The following is a 22,653-nucleotide window of genomic DNA, read 5'->3' on the forward strand; positions in this document are numbered from 1 at the left end:
CTTGAAAGTTTGTGAACCCCTTGCAGAATCTGTGAAAATGTGAATAATTTTAACAAAATAAGAGAGATCATACAAAATGCATGTTATTTTTTTATTTAGTACTGTCCTGAGTAAGATATTTTACATAAAAGATGTTTACATTTAGTCCACAAGGCAAAAAAATAGCTGAAATTAATAAAATAACCCTGTTCAAAAGTTTGGTTCTTAATACTGTGTGTGGTTACCTGGATGATCCACGACTGTTTTTTGTTTTGTGATGGTTGTTCATGAGTCCCTTGTTTGTTCTGAACAGTTAAACGGAGCACTGTTCTTCAGAAAAATCCTCCATGTCCTGCAGATTCTTCAGTTTTCCAGCATCTTTTGCATATTTGAACCCTTTCCAGCAGTGACTATGATTTTGAGATCCATCTTTTCACACTGAGGACAATTGAGGGACTCAAACACAACTATTAAAAAAGGTTCAAACATTCACTGATGCTCCTGAAGGAAACACGTTACATTAAGAGCCGATGAAAACTTTTGAACAGGATGAAGATGTCCAAATTTTTCTTATTTTGTAGAAATATAATTTTTTTACATATAGTACTGCCCTTCAGAAGCAACAGAAGATACTTGCATGTTTCCCTGCTGATGATGAATCATGAGAAAGCTTTCAGAGACATCAGGAACTACTTCAATGACATTGTCTACAAGAATTTGGACCTTATCACTTCACTCAAGGTGAAAAATCAAATTACAGAATTTCTCTCATTAAGTTGTTTTTAGGAACTCATAGTCATCATTGCATCTTCAAAATTATTAGATCTACATTTATGTATCTGGCAATCAAGCTACACTACCAGTCAAAAGTTTTTGAACAGTAAGATTTTTTATGTTTTTTAAAGAATTCTCTTCTGCTCACCAAGCCTGCATTTATTTGATCCAAAATACAGCAAAAGCAGTAATATTGTGAAATATTTTTACTATTTAAAATAACTGCTTTCTATTTGAATATATTTTAAAAAGTAATTTATTCCTGTGATTTCAAAGCTGATTTTTTAGCATCATTACGCCAGTCTTTAGTGTCACATGATCCTTCAGAAATAATTATAATAATCTGATTTGCTGCTCAAAAAACATTTTATTATTATTATTATGTTGACAACAGCTGAGTAGAATTTTTCAGGTTTCTTTTATTTTGGATCAATAAATGCAGGTTTGGTGAGCAGAAGAGAATTCTTTAAAAAAACTTTTAAAATCTTACTGTTACAAAACTTTTGACTGGTAGTGTGTGTATGTGCAAACCAAGTGGTAACCTAGTAAGCATATATATGCAAATCAAGTGGCATCTGAAGTTAAATTATGGTGGAGCTTTTCTCAGAACTAACTTCACTTTCTGATCCATTTTTGCAACATTTATCCAGTTGGTTTCAAAGTTAAAGTTGGTTTAGAGGTTGTAAAAACTTCTGTCAGATGTTTTGCCTTGTATTGTTACTTAAATTAAATGCAACTTTTTGATATTTTGTTTTTAATAGTGGTTTCTGAATACTTTTTGAACTGTCTAGCAATTAAATTGTTAATCTAATTAATTACATGATGTGTAAATTAATTAATCAAATAAATCAAATCAATTTGAGTCATTATTGTTAAATGAAAAAAACAAAACAATGAAATGATACTCCGTGTTAAATCGACAGCCCTATCTGTAAAATGTTATTGCTATTTAAAAGATTTTATTTACTTTTAATGTAATTTATGCTTGTGATGTATTTTCAGCAGTCATTACTCCAGTCTTCAGTGTCACATGATGCTTCAGAAATAATTTTAATATGCTGATTTGGTGCTCAAGTAACATTTCTTGCTATGCTGAAATGTTGAAAACAGTCGTGCTGCTTAATACTTTTGATGAATAGAAAGCTCAAAGCTTATTCGAAATAACTCTTTTGTAGCATTATAAAGACACTTTTTTATCATTTTTTGTGTCCCGCTGAATGATAGTCATAAATAAATAAATAAATCTTACTGAACCTGAAACATTTAAAAGGTAGCGTATACAAGCCAATAAGCTTTAATAATAAACCAATAATGCCAAAAAACAATCATATGAACACCTACCATAGTTCTCAATCTCCTCTGGCATGTCATAATTGACAACATGCTGGATAGCTGGAAAATCCAGACCCTTCGAAGCAACATCAGTAGCCACTAAAACATCTTTCTTTTCCTCTTTGAACGCCTCAATGGCTTTCGTTCTCTCTTCCTGGTCTGAAAAGCACACGTAAAGTTTATTGAGGTGAGTGTGGCTGAACTGTATGAGCTGCTTACCTTTGTGCTGAACAGTCACATTCATAATATATTATATATTTTAGGTAACATGAGCAGCAGTATTTAGTGTATGATCAGGGTGAAGTAAAGCCACAGACACTTTGCTGCTTTGAGTGTAAGCGAGATCAAAACTTCAGACTTCAGGTTTAGTGCTATGATAGGAGCCACAACGCAGCAGAAGCTGACATCCAGTGGAGAGCAGCTGTAGCTGCAGGAAACAGCACGCATTAAACCTGATTGATGGTGTTTGTGCTACAAGCAGATTGAGATGGTTGATGTCATACCTTTTCCACCGTGAATAGCCACCGCCTCCACACCTTTCAGCAGAAGATACTCGTGTATGGCATCTACATCTGCTTTCTTCTCAGCGAATATTAATACCTAAAAAACAATATGGGAAGTGTGATTGTTAGAAGAGATTATGCAAGGTTCTCAGATGTGGTTTAAAAAGAGCAAGAAGCTACGTACCGGCGGTGGGGTCTTCTGGAGACACTCCAGGAGATAAACCATTTTGGCCTCTTCTTTGACATATTCCACTTCCTAAAAGTGACAGGATGTATACAAGTAAAACTTTCTGTTCTGATTAAGTAGTATACAATATTGTGCAAAAGTTTGGGGTTGGTTTAGATTTTTTTGTGTTTTTGAAAATCTCTTATGCTCATCATGGCTGCATTGATTTGACCAAAAATACACAAAAAACAGTAATATTGTGAAATATTAATACTATTTAAAATAACGGTTTTCTGTTTTACAATTGTTTTTTTTTTAATGTAACTTGGAAAAGCAGAATTTTCAGCATCATTACTCCAGTCTTCAGTGTCACATGATCTAGAAATATTCTAATATGCTGCTCAAAAACGTTTCTTATAAGTTGTGCTGCTTAATATTTTTGTGGAAACCGGGAATCGTTTTTTCAGGATTTTTATTTAATAGAAATAAACAATAGAATAAACATAAATGTAAATATAATAAATAATAAATAAATATAATATATAATAATATATATAATAGAAAATAAATATATTTACTACTGCATTTGATCAATTTAATGCAACTATGCTGAATAAAATGCATAAAAAATTGATATCTTACTGACCCCAAACTTTTGAAACAGTAGTGTATGTTTCACAATACTCGAAAAATCCACCTTGGCAAAACTCACAAAACAACTAGAAGGATCGAATGGAACATGAGGAAAGAATAATGCTGGGCCTTGCATGAATCTTAATATCTCACCTGGATGACGTCCAAGCTCGCAGCTCCAGCTCTGCCCACATTAATGGTGATAGGTTTCACTAAAGCACTTTTGGCAAAGTTCTGAATCTTCTTGGGCATAGTGGCACTGAAAAGCAGTGTTTGTCTCTGACCCTAAAGCAAAAAAAGCACTCTGGTTATTAAAAAATAATAATAATAATATATAATAATATATATATAAAAAAATACAAATCATTAATTACTTCTAAAACACTATTATTCTAGCTCTAAAACACTACATTTTCAGGAAAACACTGAAAAAAGTGGGTAACATTTTACTATATTTACTGACTAAATGCTCTTATTATTGGATAACCTAAACAATATCATGAGATGTGCATAAAAGTACCTTAAAGTAAGAGAAGATGGTCCTGATGTCCTCCTCAAAACCCATGTCAATCATCCTGTCAGCCTCGTCCAGAGCCAGATAGCGGCAGATATCCAGACTCACCATCTTCTTGTTCAGCAGGTCCATCAGTCTGCCTGGAGTGGCCACCATCATGTGCACCCCACTACGATCACACAATCATTTGAAAGTTTATAAGGGATTTCTAAAGCAATCAGCATCCAAATAAAGACCAAGTACAATTGTCACAACGTGGAAATGTAAACACTAAATTTAAACACAGTGACTTACTGTTTTACCACCTCCATCTGTTCTTTGACAGACATGCCCCCAATACACAGGGCACAGCGCAACTGAAGAGCCCCTTCATCCTCTAGGAGTTTACAGTAATATTCAATGATACCATGTGTCTGTCTCGCCAGCTCTCTCTACAGATGGAGAGAAAGACACACAATAAATAAATGACCATACTGTTGCTGTCTGGTGCCTGTACTGTCTGCCTCCTGACTTATGATTTATATGATGAAATATGGTGAAATAGTTTTGTTACACATAGGTAATCTGCTTCTCATTTTTCTGCTGTATTTCTGGCAGACGACACAGGATGTGCCAGAGACAGAGTAGGCTTACAGAAGGGCAGATGATGAGGCCATAGGGTCCCTCTCTCTTACAGAAGGGTAGCCGTTTCTCCTGCTCCAGACAAAACATAATGATGGGCAGCGTGAAAACCAGAGTTTTCCCTGAGCCGGTGAAAGCAATGCCAATCATGTCCCTGCCAGAGAGACTAAACAAACAAACAAATTCAAATAAATAAATAATAATAATAAAAAATAAAAAAAACAAATTATATATATATATAATGTATGTTACGTTGCCAACCCTGAAACAACATACAGAACTACCAAATTTTGCTATAAGTTTGATTGCATCATATAATAACTGCTGTTAATAGTGTTCATCGTCTGTTTGATAACATCTTTAATTAATTTTTCCGTCCATTTCTGCCATATGTACATTAACTGACAGTCACCTTAACATTAACATTTTATTACCTAATAAATTCTAACGATTTATATATGGGTCAAAGACATTAAGATGTCCGCATCAAAATAAATTTACAAAAGTGATTTTATGTCCATAGAAAGCACATTAAATGTAAGTAAAGTGTCTACTTTTAAGGTTTCAAATAAGTTTTTGGAGAATAAAATGTGATTAATTTAGAATAAAATTTGGTTGAAATAATGTTACATTGTCATTCAGTGTAACACAATATTTATGTAAAAATTCAAACAACATGCTTATTCTGACGTGTACATATTAAAATATATAAAAGAATAAGGGAGCATATTAAATTTGATTGTGTTTTAAATGAGTAAAAAATTCTTACTGACAAATGGGCAAAACCTAGGATAGTGGCAAATTTAAAATTTTTAAAAAATTACAACAAATTAGTATTTGGGGTGAAAGTAATTAGTCTTTTAATATGTCATAAATTGATTGTTGTAAATATGCATGGCAAGATTGTTACACTGAATGACATTTTAGTGGGTCTCTTCTGTAAATCAGGGGAAAATGTATGATATTTATTTTTTGCTCAGAAAAACAAAAACAAAATTGCAATTAAATTAAACAGAATTTTTTTCAATTTATTTTGGGAAAAACAACAACAATTTAAAGCAGTATTACACTTATTGTTTTTATGCTTAAACCCCTTTTCGTCTTTGACCCATATACAGTATCATAAATATATCACAGTAATATGAGAATATTAAAATGATTAAATACTTGTATTAAAATTCAAGATATGCGTTTTATTAATTTGCAAATTTTTTAAAGAACAAAAAGCTAAAACCATCTGACCACCTGACGCTGTATGATAATGCCTGAATATTGGCCCAAGCGAAACCATGCCATGGCCTTGCGACTCACGTGGTTGGTATTCCCTGAATCTGAATGGGTGTCGGGTGAATGATTCCTTTTTTCTTCAGTCCTTTAAGGATGGCTGCAAAGACCATTAAAGTTGAGAGCGTGCCATTAGTGTGAAGCTGTGAGTGAGGTGCTGCATGTAAAAGAGGTGAGATGGATCTTACCCTGAGGAAACTTCATCTCTCTGAAGCTCTTAATGGGTGGTGGAATGCCTTCACCTTCAACAAGAATGTGGTACTTCTTCCGTACACGTTCATGCCGCGCTGCTGGCATGCCATGAATGTAACGTGGCGCTTTCCAGCTGAAGAGAAAATCAGATGTTGATTGCTGTTGTCTTTATTTGTGAAAAACCTACAACTGATCTGTCAAATAAGAGTTAAACAAAGGAGAGTTAAAGGCAGCTCACCTTGTTTTTATTGGGTCTTCATATGTGATACCTTTGGCCATTTCCTTCACAGACATTAGAGCTGATAAAGATAAGGAAAGATGCATGTTTATGACTTTATTAAATACTTCTGACCTATAAATTTAAGAACTTGGTAAATGATTCTGTTTTTGCTTACCTCTGCCTTCGGCCACGCTCTCCAGAATCTTTTCTTCCTCTTTCAATTGTTTCTCCTTGGCAGACTCCTTTCGAGCTACAATTATTAATGTACAATTTGAAAATAAATAACAAATGGAAAAAAAAAAAAAACATACCCAAGACCACTCAAGAAAAATTAATGTTTTCTTTACAAAAACACCATCAGTATAATTTAGCTTATTTGAGAAGTAGCCTAGAAATAGTGCAGAATCTTCAACAATTGTTCATTTACATCTCTAAATTTCTTTCTTGAAAATTCCTCAATGTACTAGATCTTTATGTATTTTCAGGTTTAAATTACACTTTGAATCCTAGATTTTTCACACATAGGTTAGACAAACTATACAACTGTATTCATGTGATAAACGCCTCTAAAGGTTACTTACTAAAAAATACTCAACTTACAAATATTCATAACTGAAAATCAAAATCACTGATGCTTCAGAGACAATTGAGTTCGTTTCCATTACTGTCCAAACACTTTTATGAAGTTCTACTAGTCCAGTGGTTCTCAACCAAGGGGCCTCAGCACATTTTCAAGGGGGCTGTAGTATGACTTAAAATTATTTACATTAATATATTATTAATGTAATAATATATAATAATATAACATATAATAATAATCTTAATGAACTTAATTAAACTTGCTAAAAAATACTATCAAGATGTCAACCTAAATCATATTTCTTTTTTCGCCTCAATAACTGTTTTTTTTTTTTGGAAACATCTAGAATCATACAATGAATTGTGGTTGCTTAATTGACCTATATTGACACTCTGATTGAGACCCACTGCATTAGACATAATAAGTAATGAAAAACAGACCTTCAGCTTTCTCCTTGAGGTGTTGGTGCTGGTCCAGCAGACTGACATTGGATCGGGGACCGAGACCCTCATCCTCATCTTTCTGCTCTCCACTACTATCTTTCTGTTCCTCCTCTGTGAGCCCTTTCCCACGGAAATGCATCACCTTCTGGAGCTGAGGGTCACATCAAATAAACATATGTGATACTTAGGATGCTCAGACTTATGTTAGCAAAAGAGAGAAATATAGTTCCTCAAAAATCACGGTGTGACATACAGCAGACAGTGGTGGTGAACCACAGAGCTGCCACAGGAAACAAAAACACACTTTTCATGAAAATGAATGGCCATGCTGTAATCTTAGTAGAGGTTGCTTACCATCTGCTGTTTTCTGATCTTAACAGGAACATATGGCACATAGTCATCATCTTCCGAGGCCTCTGATCCAGACTTCTCATAGTTTCTCTGAGAATTACATAAAAGTCACAAATCATTACATATATAACACAAACGGCATACAGCATCACATGAAGTTATACAGCAGTTCAGACGCACATACTCTCTTCTTACGGTTTTATATTATTTACAATAGTGCAGGTTAAGTTAGTACAGATTAATACATAAATTATCTAAAACATAGCTGATACACACAGACGTCTGTTTAATTTCGACACATTTTAAATCGCTATATAAAATACCAAAACGTCGTTTTATTTTACATAACATGTACCACACCTGTGCATAAAAATCTTAACGAGATATATTTAATCATATGTTTAATATAGTGAATGTAGTTAAATATGTTGCTCGAATATTGACTTTAATAAGATGCGTTTATATTCGTAAAACTCACCTTTTTGGGTCGGTTTTCCGTTTCCATGATGCTTTACGTTACTGGCTTTAGGGTTATAATTTAGCGATGGTATTTAGTACATAAATGTCAGATAAATGTTACATTACACTCAAACAAGCATTGTTTATACTAGCTAGCATGTTACGCTGCTGCTGCTCAACGGAAGCGTGACGTACATACAGGTTACGTATACTACGGTGGCCCAAAAGGTATGGAGGACGAAACCTGCAAAAACAATAAATAAATAAATACACAAATAAATAAATAAATATGCAAATAAATAAATGTCTGTATAAATACACAAATTCTTGTTTAAATACATATAGAAATAATTAAACATGTGATTAAAATAGGCAAATAAATAAAATAAATTGGTGGGCAAATGGAAAATGTTTAAGGAAATGCTATCATTCAGAAATAAATGAGTGATCAACGGAAAATAGTTAGGATGAGTTTAGCATTTCCTTAAACATTTTCCATTTGCCAACCAATTTATATTATTTATTTGCCTACTTTCATCACATGTATAATTATTTATGTATTTAAACAAGAATACGTGTATTTATGCACACATTTATTTATTTATTTGTGTATTTATTTATTGTTTTTGCAGGTTTCGTCCTCCATAAAAAGGGACTAAAGAAATTAAAGTATTTCGGAGATGTAAAAAAATATATACAAGTTCACCATAAATAAACAATCGTCCATATTTTTCACCATGATATTGTTCCAAACCTGTATGACTTTCTTTCTTCTGTGGAACAAACAAGGCAGAATGTGCCTCAGTCATTTTTCACTTGCATTGGAAGAAAAAAAAAACATTGAAAGTGAATGGTGACCAAAGCAGTTACCCATTCTCATTCTCAAAGATTCTGGGATTGGGCTGGGACTGCAAAAACGGAATACTCTTATTTTAATCTTTCATTCCATTTATGCTGTTTCTTATATTACCACATTTGCATGTTACCAAAATATAAGTTTAGAAAGCAAACACAACACATTTTTTTTTCTCAAAACTGTCATGTTTTAATCTTTCGGCATGAAAGATTTTCACAGTATCAAAAGTGAATAATAATAATAATAATAATAATAATAATAATAATTATAACAATAAAAAAAATAAAACAGGAAGCCAACATACACTTGGCCATTAACGGTATAGTATAAATCTACATTCCAAATGTTTAAGATGTTTTCTAGTTTAATATAACCTGGATAGAGTCAAAGATGTCGGAAAAATATGAAAACAAAAACTCAAAACGGATTTCTCAAGAGATCTCAGTCCTTCAAAGGAGATTTACTCTATCATAAACCCAGAGACCCTAAATTTTTTTTTTTTTAAGTGTCATATCTGTAGTTGGGATTTTTACCAGAAGGGGCTCAGCTTCAGGGATACAGGTGTAAAAAACTATGACGCAGACATACAAAGCTATGGCAAGGGCCACCAGATGTTACAAGCGCTGTACCACCCTTTAAATCAGCGTAAAATGCGATTGCAAATGTAACGAATGAAAACAGTTCTGAACAGGTCTGGTTACGCACCAGTGGACTGAAACTACACAAGCAGAACTACTGCAAGGGTCTTGGATGCATAAATTCAGGTCTGATACCATCATGCAGCCAAAACAAGGGTGCACTGCTGGAGAACCTACTACAAACTGAAACTCACAACAACAGCATTGAGAATGTGGTCACTGCACAGAACTATATCCAAACTACCACACGGGAGGATCAGCAGGGATACTACCATAAGATTTCGGTCTGGGAATCAGGGAATTTTGCCAACAGTCAGTTTGGAACAGCATTCCATACAGAGTTGAAGGACAAGGGAGAGATTTGTAGTTGCCTATACTTGTCAGTTTTCACGCATCATGCAAAGGAAACAGCTCATCTGCTCAACCTTAGATTCTGTGTAAAAGTGACACAGTCAACGGATACAGGTCTTTAAAATCAGTGTTTTTTAGTGTTGATTCCATTTTCTTTTCTTAAAAACGTCCAAAGTAATAAAACAAAACAGTTTCACAACATCATACATTGTAAGCATAGGTACTGATGTTCTCATTGTTCTAAAAGACAACAAAGTCGATGTGCACGGTTCACTTTTTGTGCATATAAACTGTCACAGCTGCACTTGGCCTTACAAAGTCGACTGCGAAATTACATGGGTGTAGCATAATCTATCCAGATCTTTGTATTTCACATGGACAGTTCTGCAAACTAAAACACATCAGTGAACACAACAGTCCTTGCTGCCTTTTTACCTCCGTTATGACAATCAGACATGATACAGCAATTCGAATTTTGTATTATCAAAAAACCCACATTTTTCGCATCTATTCTAAGAATACAGTATATTTGCAAGGTGAGTGGAGTCTGCAAAAATGCATGATGGTGCAACCGTAGAAGTACCTTTTAAAACACATGAACAGCTGAAAAAAGCGTGATGGGTCAAACCGCACCATTGTTGTAAATTTAAAACATTTTTATTGTAAAACAACTGTGTACATATGACATATAAAGCATGTAGATGCACTGAATCAGTACCCAAACGTGTTTTAGCGATAACAAGATGCAAGTTTTCAGACTGAGGTCAGGATGCAGTGTGATCCCCCGTGAACAACAGGTCAAATGAAAACGAGTTTGATGACTGGTGGTCAAAATCAAGGTCCCGTGGCATAGAGGCAGAAAGAGCTGTGAGAGGGAGAAACCTTAGGCCGATCAGATGTTGAGTGAAGTAACCAAAGGCCAAACTGGTTTTTAGTACAGTCTTGCTGGGAGGGGAGGGGAGGGGGTCTGTTTACCATCACCCATCTGTTACTGAGCTGCATTTGAGGGCATCTTTTTGAGGCTGAAGTTGGACCAGTTCACAGCCACCTTCTGTCGGGTTTGTTTAGCAGAGTCAAGACAAAACCTAAAAAAAAAATTGAGATATTAAAAAAATGTTAAGCATCAAATTAAGATATTTTTTACATCTCTATGCCATTCTATGCCATTTCTATATCTGCATTGGTAAGCCCCACTGACAGTGAAATCTCACTGGAACAATACTGATATTTCTTAAATACAAACATCAATGATATTAATAGTGATGCTTGTTGTCAAACACCACTAATGCACAGAGCAGTTTGTCTTTGGTAATGACTGGACTTTACCTCTTGAAATATTCAACTTCACGATCAATCTCGTCCATTTCTGTAGGGTCGACATCTTTGGGAAGGAACACATCATCTATCAGGGAGAAGGGGAAAAAATGATGAAGAGCTGTAAACTGGTCTGATGCAACAGACCTACAAGATCAGACCAACTTGCTATTGCCCAATGGTCACTTACCGATTGTGTTATTTGATTTTTCCATCTTGTTTTTGCTCTTATTTTTAGTCTTTCCCTTCGGTTGCTGTGCTTGCTGCTGTGAACTGGGAGCATTGGAGGTGGTTTTAGTGTCTATATCATACTCCGACCTGTTTCCCCGTGCGTCCGAGAGGTCATTCTTCCCCCTCTGCGTGTTAGACCCTGTATTATGGTGACCGTTTGAGGCTCCATTGGATGACTGCTTGCAAGCTTTGACCTCTTCTGCTCTCTTATTTCCTGTTTTCTGCGAGTCTGCCTGCTGCTGGTTCTGTTTGGATCCACCTTTGGTGTTTTTATCTGAATCAGCTGCCCTTGTTTCCTGCGTTTTGTGCATCTCAGTTTTTGCCGTTTTCGTACTGGACACCTGCTCCTGAGTCGCCTGCTCCTGGTGCCTCTGATTCTGCTGTTTCTTACCCTTCTTTGCCTTGGATCCAGCTCCATTTGTGGTTTTGGTTTCGAGGACCGCATCGTTGGACTTGGCCGCAGATGCAGTGCCAGGCTGGATGGACTCTGAACCCGTGGCAGGGCTTCGTTCTGGTGACCGCACACGGATGAGCTTGGAAAGACTTGGCGTGGAGTGAAGCCTCTGGATGTCTTTGGCTGCAGTGGTGGTGTCCTCCCAACCGTTAACTATATCCAGGTCTCTCTTGAAGTTCCTCAGTGAGAGCGGTGCCAGATCCAAGTCTATCTGCTGCAGATCAGAAGATCCGTTGAGGTGAGACAGCAGATGGTTTCCTTCCAGTGTCGCCGCCTTCTTTGGGAAGTCATTGACGTCCAGGTTGAGGTCGTACATGCTGAAGGAGGCACGGATGGAGTCTTTTATGGTGTTTTTGATCTCCTCCAGACGGCTGGTCAAGAAACTGTTAACTCGCTCCAGCTCCAACTGAGGCCACTCCAGCAGTCTGTTTGCTTCCCCGTCCGGAGTTGAATCATCTGCGGGGTCGGGGGGAGATGCCGACCGGGGTTCACTGCTGGCTGCCTCGACGCTGACCTGAAGAGCCCTCTCCTTCTCCTGATGAAGATTGTTGAGAAATCAGTCACAAACAAATTTTTTTGAAAGTTGGAAGAGTAAAATGCTGCATTTGCATAAAGAATGCAATAAGCAAGTTGGCTTCAAAATAAACTATTTCTGGAAATCAAAGAGGGCAGAGATTAAAAAAGGTAAAATCTTGAAACAGAAGCCCGTTAGAAATCATTACAACAGTGGCTTAACTGAAACAGAAATTTGAAATAATATTTTAAGCGTATTATTCAATTTTATTTTGGTCATATTTGGTCCATATAGGTTTTGGGTAGGTTTCTTGAAGCATCTAGGAGATGTTGCCACAGTTCTTTCGATTTAGTCTGTCTCAGTTTGTTCTGTTTCTTCATGTCATTCCAGACAGACTGGATGATGATGAGATCAGATCTCTGTGTGGAGCACTGGCTGTTGTCAGACTCCTTGTGCATACAAAAATCTCAGTGCATTATCACAATTTTTGTCAAAAAGAATGTTTGGTAACGTAAACTGATATTTCCCACTGACACACTACAGCAAAATATAGAAATAACTCACTTAAAAACATTTTTTTGTTGTTGTTGAAAATACTAGTGGCCTAAGAGTTTTGCACAGTAGTGTATTTTTAAAATGTATTTTCTTATTTTAAATATTTTTGTAATTTCTGATGGCAAAGCTTAACTTTCAGCTGCCATTACTCTAGTCTTCATTGTCACCTGATCCTTTAGAAATCATTCTGATATGCTGATTTGGTGCTTATTTATTTTTTTCTGAATTCTTTATTTTTTTCAGAATTCAGGATCTTACACTTCCGATGTAACAAATGAACCAGAAATAATGACAGCTGTAATTATCTATTTTCCGGACATTTATACACAAAACTAAATTGGAAAACGAACAGTGCACCTTTTTCTTCTGTTTGTGCCGTGCCCGTTTTGCAGCCTTGGCACTGTTGACAGGCTTGGGCTCTGTGCTGTTGATGAAGTCCAGGAGTTCGTCCACGTCTCGATGGTCTATGGCACTCGGTGCTGCCGGATCTAGATCCTGCCTCTGAGGAAGTTCCTCTTTACGGCGGGTCAGCCTGGACCGAAGCTTCTCCCTGATCTCAGCATAGTTCCGACTGGTGGGGGCGGCCGGGGGCTGTACAGAGGAAATCAAATAATTGTAGTTATGGTAGACAAAACGCAAACATAATGTGTAGTGCAATGACTAAACATTAAAGAAGGAACATTAGGACAGGGTTTCTGCAGGTTTATGGAAGTAAACAGAAAGAAAAATAAGAGTTTAAGGCCTTTTTAAGACCAAGTAAAGAAAATTTAGGAAATAAATTGCAGGGAACACATTAGGCAATATGTTCTCAAAATATAACTGTCTAGGGAGCACAAAATGAATTGTATTAGCAAAATGTCTTTGTTGTAAAAAAAGTTTTAAAATACAACCTCATTTACTTTTTCATTCATTTCACAAATATGGCTTAAAAGAACACTCCACTATTTTTGAAAATAGGCTAATTTTCCAACTCCCCTAAAGTTAAATAGTTGAGTTTTACCGTTTTTTAATCCATTCAGCCGATCTCCGGTGTGGCGGTAGTACTTTTAGCTGTAGCTTAGCATAGATCATTGAATCTGATTAGACAGTTAGCATCTCCCTCAAAAATGACCAAAGAGTTTCTATATTTTTCCTATTTAAAACTTGACTCTTCTGTAGTTACATCGTGTACTAAGACTGACGGAAAATGAAAAGTTGCGATTTTCTAGGCCGATATGGCTAGGAACTATACTCTCATTCCAGCGTAATAATCAAGGAAGAAAACTTGAAATCGCATCATATGACCCCTTTAAGGCTTGAATACCTCTGCTTCCAACCACTAGAATATGGATTTATTTTTTTCTGTACCTTATGATCACACTGCAAATTTCAAAATTCAAAATTCCTTGATCTCTTGACATTTTTATTTTATTTTTATTTTACCTTTATTTTACCAGGATAGTCCCATTGAGATGCAAAATCTCTTCTTCCAGGGAGTCTTGGCATATAAGAGGTCTTTGTACTACAAAAACATCCTGTAAGTTTCAGAACTCAAAACTTTCTTGTTAGTCTAAAAACAGCTTATATTTAAGCCAATCTGCCAAAATGACAGGTTTTAGAATGTGCCATTTTATGACGTAATAGTGTGGCTAAACCCCGCCTCCGCAGAAGAAGATCAACACCTGCTTCTGCATCACTGCCGATTTAGCCCCGCCCACCGATTCACGCATGTAGTGTACATAACAAGGGAGATAAACGTAGGTCTACGCAGAAACCAAATGATAAAGATGCTCAGAAGAAAACAAGATGCTGTGCAGTGCCAAGTTGCGGAAAAACACAGTCTTTGCATTGTCTTCCTTCTGATCCCAACATTAGGAAAGAGTGGATGAAATATTTTTAACGAAGTTCCAGACCGCGTCAGTAAGAACTTGGTCCTTTGTTCACTTCATTTTATTGTGGATTTGTTTACAAACAAGACAATTCGACACAGGATTTTCAGAAAGATGATGCTGTGCCAAATATATTGGATCCGACAGTAATGTCGCTCATCACAAATGTGAGTAGCTGTTTTTATTATGTGGTCACTATTGTTTTGTCTGTTATTACAGTTCGTTTGATATGTACTTATGTGTTTATGAGTATTAATGCGTTTTTTACCTAAATCACAGCATCGTCCATCTATGAAGGATGTAGGCTGTCAAACATACACAACTGTTAGCCAATCATAGCAGTGGGCGTTTACTTCCGAGTCTACAATCCACCACGCCTATTCAAATGGAACCTATTACTTAAATAGCCTATTACTTCTAAATTATGATGTTTTAATGTAAAAATCTTGATAACTATATAAGTGGACCTCAGAGAACAGTACAAAATAATAAAAAAGGCCCCATGACCCCTCTAAATCAAGAAACATTTGAAAACCTTGTTTGCTGGGAAATTCATTAAAATGAAGTAAGTTTATTAAAACAAGAACAAATATCTTTTAGTGGGCTCAGACAAATGACATTCATGTAAAGGGAGAACAAGATTTCATTCCTTATATTATCTTGTTTTAAGTATAAATTCACTTAATTTTATTAAATTTCTCAGAAAACAAGACTACATATCTTCATTTTGTATCTCAAGTAAATATATCTTGATTTAGGGATGCTGAGATATTTGTATTGGGAAACAAGACAAAACACTGAGGAAGATATTCATTTTTTGCAGTGCATGCAACATTTAATGCCATGACTTTATGAATTTAAGAATTCCTGCTCAGATTTAAGAAATTTTTAAGGTCTTCATTTGTGCAATGGCGAACTAAAACCTTTTTAAGGCCCACAGAAACCCTTTAAAAGAAAACATACCGCGTTGTGGCCAAAGAACTCGCAGTAGCAACAGTCACAGTATTTCCCGTCCTTCTGATTGGTGGAGGAGGAAGCACAAGAGCTGCGCTCCGAGCTACTGTCCTCATCATCTCCTTCTTCAAGCTCACAGGGTGGGGCGTGACACAAAGACCCGTTGGGCAACTTGTGCCCTTTACACGCTTGGTCCCTGTTTATACAGAAATACACAACGCACCGAAATATTAAGCAATAAAAACAACCGATGCTCACTGTATGTCCACCGATGCTCACCTGCATCCCCCAGACGTTAGATGGCCAGCATTGGAGGAGGCTACAGAGCTGCCGTTACTGTGACCGTTGCACGGGTGACTGCACCCTATGAGCGAGTTGCTGAGTTTGCTGTGTTGTGCGTTAACAGCGGGAATGTGGGAGTTCTTGCAGCCGCTGGGCTTGTGTAGGGCCACCGGACTGTCCGCCCCACTCGAGTGCTTAGCTGCAGGAGCGTGAATGTTTGGTACCAGCGGGGAGAAGGGAGCGTGCGAAGGCAGCCCCGAACTAGTGGAGTTGATGTGAACATGCTGACTGGAGTTTTGCTTAGGAGGCAGCAGCGAGGAATGCTGGGATGAGAGACCTGTAGGACTGTTGGGCGGCACTGACAGGTCTGCAGCTTGGTGGTGGTCATTTGGGTGGAACGCCTCACCTGTAGAAAATAGCATATTTTAATTCTTAGTTATTTAGTAGTTTAGGTGATGTCTATTTAGTTTCAAGTTTGCACATACTGTATCTTGGCAACGGGACATTTTATCGGTCGCTTTGTTTCTATTTTTGTTGCGTCCAGTGGTACAGCCCATTGAAACTTCATTGGTTCATCATCTCACCTTACAGTTAATTAAACATCGAAATGCTCTGATTGGATGTGACTGTTACAGCAACATTTCCTTTTTATTGTAGTCTGACACTTGTCACATTGGGACATAGTGTAAATTTAAAAGCTCATATAAGATGCATTTGGCTGAGTTATGCTGCACTAAAGCGCTTCATTGTAGGCCTACTATGGTGATTATCTCTTCAATGCAGAATATTAATAACTATGACTCTCATATACATAACATTATAATGAGAACACTATTATAATAAAACGCTGTGAATTTTTAGAGTTTGCCGTGTTTCGCTGCCGGATTACGGGCATTGTGCATAATTCTACACATTCCCACAGGTTTCGCGATTATAAAGTGGGAAATTCCCGCAAACATTTATGCACTATAGCATGAAAATAGCTATAAAATCATTTCCTTATTGTCCGACTATTCCATTTTATTTATCCATGGCAAATGCATTTTTATATGTAGCTTAAGTAATGTTGTCCAATGACTTGTTTGCATTATTTAGGCTTTTTTTTTTTAAGGCAATTATTATTATTATTATTTAAAAGTGAATCTACTAGTGTGTTTTAGCATTGCTGGTGCCATGCCATGAACCTGACCCCCACAGCAAACAGAACCGAACTGAACTGTGGCTCCAAAACCGCAATATGAACCGAACTGTGGCATTGGTATATAGTTGCACCTCTAATACATATTCTCCCACACCATCTCCTTCAGTCCTTCTACTGCAACACTGCGCTAAAATTAGAACAAGCACTTCAACCCCTTAATCTATTATCTTTCTATTCTATCAATAGAAACATTGAGATTAAAAACAACGTCTGATACTGTATGTAAAATCAGCTAAACAAAGTGGTAAATTACATTTTGGTAACTCTTTCATTTGATAACATTAGATAATGCATAAAGTCTCATGAATCGTATTATTATGGACTTATTATATTTGATAAGAGTAAGATATGTTTCTTGTGCACCGAATGCGCCTCTTAGAATGATTTCTGAGGGATCATGTAACACTGAGGACTTGGAGAAATGACTGTAGAAAACTCAGCTTTGCATCACAGGAATAAATGACACTAAAATTTTATTAAAATAGAAAACAGTTATTTTTAATTGCAATAATATTTCACCGTATTATTGTTTTTACTGTAGTTTTGATCAAATAAATGCAGCCTTGGTAAGCATAAGAGAAACCTTTTAAAAACTCTTACCGACCCCAAACTTTTAAACGGTAATGTATACAAATACATTTTTCACATTTTAAGTTGTATAAAATAAAATGAGTAAATGTGTTATAAACGCACATGAATTAAAAATAGTATATTTATAAATGAATATTAACCTACATTAATAAATGCTGCAAAAAATGTTGTTCGTTGATAGTTCATAATACCTAATGTATTAACTAATGTTAAAAATTACAACCTATAAAGCGTTGGCCATATTTCATATTGTGGCATGAATTGTGTTCTTACCTGGAGGAGTTGGTCGTCGACACATTGTCTTGAAGTGCTTGGGGTTGGTCTTACATAGATCAGTGGAGGCAGACAGTGTCCCAGGAGAAGCCACATTGGAATTCTGGGATGCGGGATGACTGTAGGGACAGACTTTAGTCCCGAATGTTTTGGCAGCCTTCCCGGGAGCGTCATGAGAAGATCTCTTCTCATGGCAAGCTGGTCCCACCGTTCCGCCTATCAGGACAAGAAATAACACAGTCAGTCTGTCTTATTTCTCCAGCCAAATTCTATTAAATACTTCTTGTACATCTGTTAAAGAAAACCACTCAGAAGAATACAAGAAAAGTTTAATCATGTCTTATATCAACCCTGCAGAGTTTTATTTTGCCACAATACTGTACATTATCCCACTTATTAAACAGCTAAACACCAAATAAATAAATAAATGAGCATGACATTGATTTGAGTTCATAATTGGAGGAGAAAGAAGAAATTATGTAGTGATATGAAAGCTGAAACTAGCACTGTTATGTAGAAAATCAAATGCCTGAGACGGTCAATTCACTGGTCATTATACAAAAATCTAGGGCCGCATAATGCTGCAACTGACCAACTAGAATCACCGTGTAATGAAGCAAAAGAGACATACTTTGTGAAAGCGTAGCTGTGCTGTGGTTGCATTGAGATCCTCCATTAGAATGAGCCGAGTTCCACAGGCCAGACAGTTTGCGCGCGGAGAGGAAGGAGCTGGGGTCCCAATCCACCGAGCTATGCTCAGGATAACCATTCCCACAGCTCTGAGACTTACACGAGGACGAGTGGGACAGCAGCACCTGAGTAACAACACATTCATCTTTTAGACAAGTGACAAAAAACACCTCAAAATGCACATCTACAGAAACTGTTAGGGATCTACAAGGTGCATGGAAAATTGTGGACATGTCAGTGCTATCAGATTTTTGTTGTTGTTGTTGTGTACACAGGATTGTCCTCAATGACATACTGAGCTTTCCGGTCAAAAGAAGAGGTTCCAGTGTTCTTCATCCAATGAAAGAATGGATGCAAACTTAACATCAGCAAACCTGAATGAACCATCTTCTGCAATTCTAGTGCAATCTTCCAATAAAAATAAGCCCACCCAAAAAATGAATCACTTGATACAGTAACAACTTACGACTCTATGCATGTCCAGTAGACCTAAAAATTATTTGGATACACACTTAGTTAATATATGAATGTCATTGCATTAGATAATAAAATATTAAAATGTTTAATGAATTAATAAAAATTTTATTTCACCTTTATTTCGTTTTTAATGCATGCAATTTTATTAAAATCCATTAAATCTTTATGAAACATAGCATAAGAAAATAATTTACAAAAAAAGTTTACTAGGTATGAAATTACGTAATGGGTGTATAAACTATTTTCACTCAAAAATTGCTAGTAAATTTCATTATAACAAAGAAATGGCGAGTAACACATTTCATTAAATGTGACATTTTAAGAAGAAATTCTGAAACTGTATTTTCTTGTAAAATGCACTCCAATATTTTTGTTTTAAATACAACTTTGTAAAATCATTTGTTGAACACCAGTATGACCTTGAGGGGAATCAACTTCATATAGCCACTAAAAAATCACTGCGATATTGATTGGTTAAAAGTAGGGCTGCACGATAAATCGCATGCGATATTTAACGCGCATCTTGTCAGTAAAGCCGGTTCTGTAATCAGCGGTAAATCTCCATCACCTGCGGGCTTTCACATGGAGCAGCATTTACTACACAGAGCCGTTGTTCACTGACAAGCTGCGCAAAACCACGATCATATTTTGCGCATGTTTTGCGCAGCTTGTCGGTGAACAACGGCTCTGTGTAGTTAATGCTGCGCCATGTGAAAGCCTGCAGGCAATATCGTGCAGCCCTAGTTAAGTCACTAATTACCAAGAATGGTTTAGAAAAGCGAGGTTAGTTTTCAGAAAAACTTTAGCATGATTTGTTTACCACTCGGTTTGATATTTTGTATTACATGAAATGAAATCTATAGAGTACAACTTATAAATTACAGATTATCAAGCGCAACTTATTTCTTCACATAAAATTCAACACAACATTCATCATATTCTGAAGTTATAAAGATATTTTTTTTGTTTTGACTGTTTCTATAAACAGTCCATAGTCCGTAAAATCTGAATTTCTATGAATGACCCCAGAGCTAATCTCAATTACTTGCGCAGTTTGCTCCTGAATCGTTCTCCTCTCCTCCTCTTCCACACTCTTCCTACAGCTCTGGCAGATCCACAGCGGCACTTCACCCAACAGTGACTGGGAGAGCGAAGGCACGGCGTCTGCCAGCTTGCGGCCTGGAACCTCCCTCAGCAGAGCCTGGGAGAGCGCAGGTACAGCCTCTGCTAGTTTGGACCCATGACTGGGGAGCCCGTTCACCTGGCCTGCCCCCCAGTCTTTAAACTCCCGATGGCACAGCAAGCAGCAGGTGTGCATGGACTGTGAGAAGAGAGAAAATGAATAATAATTAAAAAATAAATAAATGAATAAGAACAGACTGACTAATTAAGCTAGCTACATCCACAACCCAGTAATAATAAATAAATAAATAATTTGACTGAAATAACTATTCATTTTCATAAATTCCAAGACTGAAAAAATTTTAAATTCCCTGATCTTTCCAGGTTTTTCAAGACCACAGGAACCGTGGATATAAGTGGTTCAGTGGTTGGTAGAAAAAATAAAAAAGGAATCCAGTGGAGTAAAATTAAGTTAAATGAGTTCATGAATTACATTTTTGTTCATATTACAATTCATTTTCTACAAGGAAATAAGCACTGCAGACATTAAATATTTGCTTGGTTATGTCTAAAGCTCATTTTAATTTGTTCTAGATCATTAGAGATAATTTTATGGTGCTTTTTAGAAGCCTGTCTGAAACCAGTGCATAAAAAAACCTTTATACAAAAATGCCGTCTGTCAAGTTAATGACTGACTGGTCAGGGGGGCAAGCTTTTTACAGCAGGAACTTAATAATTAAAGCATGATTCTTTGCAAGTGATTTGTTACATTGCAAAACAGAAATAAATGCACATAAATCACATCAGGAATATACATTTTCTACACAGAGCTATTCCAACAATAACATTTTTATAGAAAGGTTCAGCAAGACTACTGTAATGCACCAAAACAAATTCCAAACAGTGAGACACCACTGTACACCATCCAATCAGTGCAAAATCATAATGTTAAATACATCCGCTCAAAAAGTATGTATTTGTGCTTTGCAAATGTAACATTTAGAGTGTTTAAAGTATTAACAATCATATTAGCAGGTTGGTAACCATGAAAGGCTACCAGAACTGAATCGCATGGCAATAATGCAACACTTGGCACATAGTAAATATGCCTCTAAAGTAATTTAATGCACAAACACGTGGTAATTATGTCAGAACATAAAGTGAGACTCCATGGCCAGGTTAGTAGCACCGCGTTAGCCTGATCTCTACAGGAATAATTTAGTAGCCACAGCAGTAGACGACAGCAACACACTGTTAGCTTTGTGCTTCACGTACTTTCGTTTAGCTTTCTTTGACCAGCTACTCATATACAATCAGTGTCGTATAAAACATTCAGATGTAATGTACTGCGCTGCTTGGGGCTATTACAATGCTTTGAAGGCAATACATTTATTTATTTATATCGTTGGCATAGGTGGCGAGCGAGCTAGTGCTGCTCCGCCCGTGTAGCAAGCGTAGTGATGGGAAATCCGACTCATTTCCGCGAAACGGTTCATTCGAACAGTTCTTATCAAAGAACCGGATCAAAAACAGATTCAGAGATTCTTTCACGTCCGGACGTAAATACGTCATCACGTCATCCCTGGCATCCCGGAGCGGCGTATTAAATGCATAGACTGTCAAGCTTTTTTTGCTTTTAAGTCTTATTAATAAGCGTTTTGTGTAATTTCATGTGTACCATCTCAGTTCATTTTAGACATGATTTAGCTCTTTAAATCAAATTCATTTATAACGTAAATATAATTTGCATTTACATTGAGTTATACTAAACTCAATTTACACATTTCAGAAGACGTTTTATTAAAACGCCATTATGTTCGAGTAAACGCTTTTCACGAAAAGAAATTGTTTTGTCGTAAACATATTACCAGCACGTTTTTGGTACCATTTTTGCTCATATAAATATAATACTTTTGACTCAATCAATCAAAATGTTACTATCAGCTCACTTGAAGGCACAATATGTAAGATTTTTTTAAATAAAAATATCCAAAAACCACTAGAACAGTGTTATATATTTTGCTGACTTGTGTACTTACACAATCCCAAATGTTTCGAAGAATGTTTAAATCCAGAGAAATAAGCAATTTTAACAAGTGACATGGACCGTTTCCATAGTGTCATTGTGTCGCCTGCTAATGACGTCATAACCCCTCGATTTTTCGGTTTTGTTTTGTAGAAAATATGGGAACACCAAAGACGCTTTAATATGTTGTGCGTTTTATTAGACC

At 36.4% G+C, this 22,653-nt stretch overlaps 2 protein-coding genes across 5 annotated transcripts in view; both read right to left on the minus strand.

Annotated features, from left to right (window-relative positions):
• LOC107749764 (probable ATP-dependent RNA helicase DDX41) overlaps positions 1-8,274 on the minus strand; it is an 11,031-nt gene extending 2,757 nt beyond the window's left edge. For 2 of the 3 annotated variants that reach the window (XM_016564930.1, XM_016564931.1), the window contains exons 1-14: positions 8,071-8,274; positions 7,596-7,682; positions 7,239-7,392; positions 6,394-6,468; positions 6,237-6,297; positions 5,995-6,131; positions 5,834-5,906; positions 4,535-4,688; positions 4,196-4,332; positions 3,908-4,070; positions 3,541-3,672; positions 2,773-2,844; positions 2,589-2,685; positions 2,095-2,244 (exon numbers count right to left, since the gene is read on the minus strand). In XM_016564930.1, coding sequence (XP_016420416.1) covers positions 2,095-2,244; positions 2,589-2,685; positions 2,773-2,844; positions 3,541-3,672; positions 3,908-4,070; positions 4,196-4,332; positions 4,535-4,688; positions 5,834-5,906; positions 5,995-6,131; positions 6,237-6,297; positions 6,394-6,468; positions 7,239-7,392; positions 7,596-7,682; positions 8,071-8,097 — 1,519 coding nt within the window. In that variant the 5' untranslated portion in view covers positions 8,098-8,274. The remainder of the gene's footprint in view (positions 1-2,094; positions 2,245-2,588; positions 2,686-2,772; positions 2,845-3,540; positions 3,673-3,907; positions 4,071-4,195; positions 4,333-4,534; positions 4,689-5,833; positions 5,907-5,994; positions 6,132-6,236; positions 6,298-6,393; positions 6,469-7,238; positions 7,393-7,595; positions 7,683-8,070) is intronic. The other variant, XM_016564932.1, reaches the window with a different exon arrangement.
• Positions 8,275-9,202: 928 nt separating this feature from the next.
• LOC107749765 (protein FAM193B-like) overlaps positions 9,203-22,653 on the minus strand; it is a 25,063-nt gene continuing 11,612 nt past the window's right edge. Inside the window, exons 1-10 of one of the 2 annotated variants that reach the window (XM_016564935.1) lie at positions 21,698-21,782; positions 20,346-20,621; positions 18,765-18,948; positions 18,134-18,349; positions 16,066-16,474; positions 15,796-15,982; positions 13,322-13,555; positions 11,401-12,430; positions 11,223-11,298; positions 9,203-10,981 (exon numbers count right to left, since the gene is read on the minus strand). In XM_016564935.1, the coding sequence (XP_016420421.1) occupies positions 10,885-10,981; positions 11,223-11,298; positions 11,401-12,430; positions 13,322-13,555; positions 15,796-15,982; positions 16,066-16,474; positions 18,134-18,349; positions 18,765-18,948; positions 20,346-20,618 (2,706 nt within the window). In that variant the 5' untranslated portion in view covers positions 20,619-20,621; positions 21,698-21,782 and the 3' untranslated portion in view covers positions 9,203-10,884. Of the gene's footprint in view, positions 10,982-11,222; positions 11,299-11,400; positions 12,431-13,321; positions 13,556-15,795; positions 15,983-16,065; positions 16,475-18,133; positions 18,350-18,764; positions 18,949-20,345; positions 20,622-21,697; positions 21,783-22,653 lie in introns of those variants that run through there. The other variant, XM_016564934.1, reaches the window with a different exon arrangement.

Source organism: Sinocyclocheilus rhinocerous, unplaced genomic scaffold (genome assembly GCF_001515625.1).
Source record: "Sinocyclocheilus rhinocerous isolate Xijiao unplaced genomic scaffold, SAMN03320098_v1.1 scaffold860, whole genome shotgun sequence".
Lineage (NCBI taxonomy): Eukaryota > Metazoa > Chordata > Actinopteri > Cypriniformes > Cyprinidae > Sinocyclocheilus > Sinocyclocheilus rhinocerous.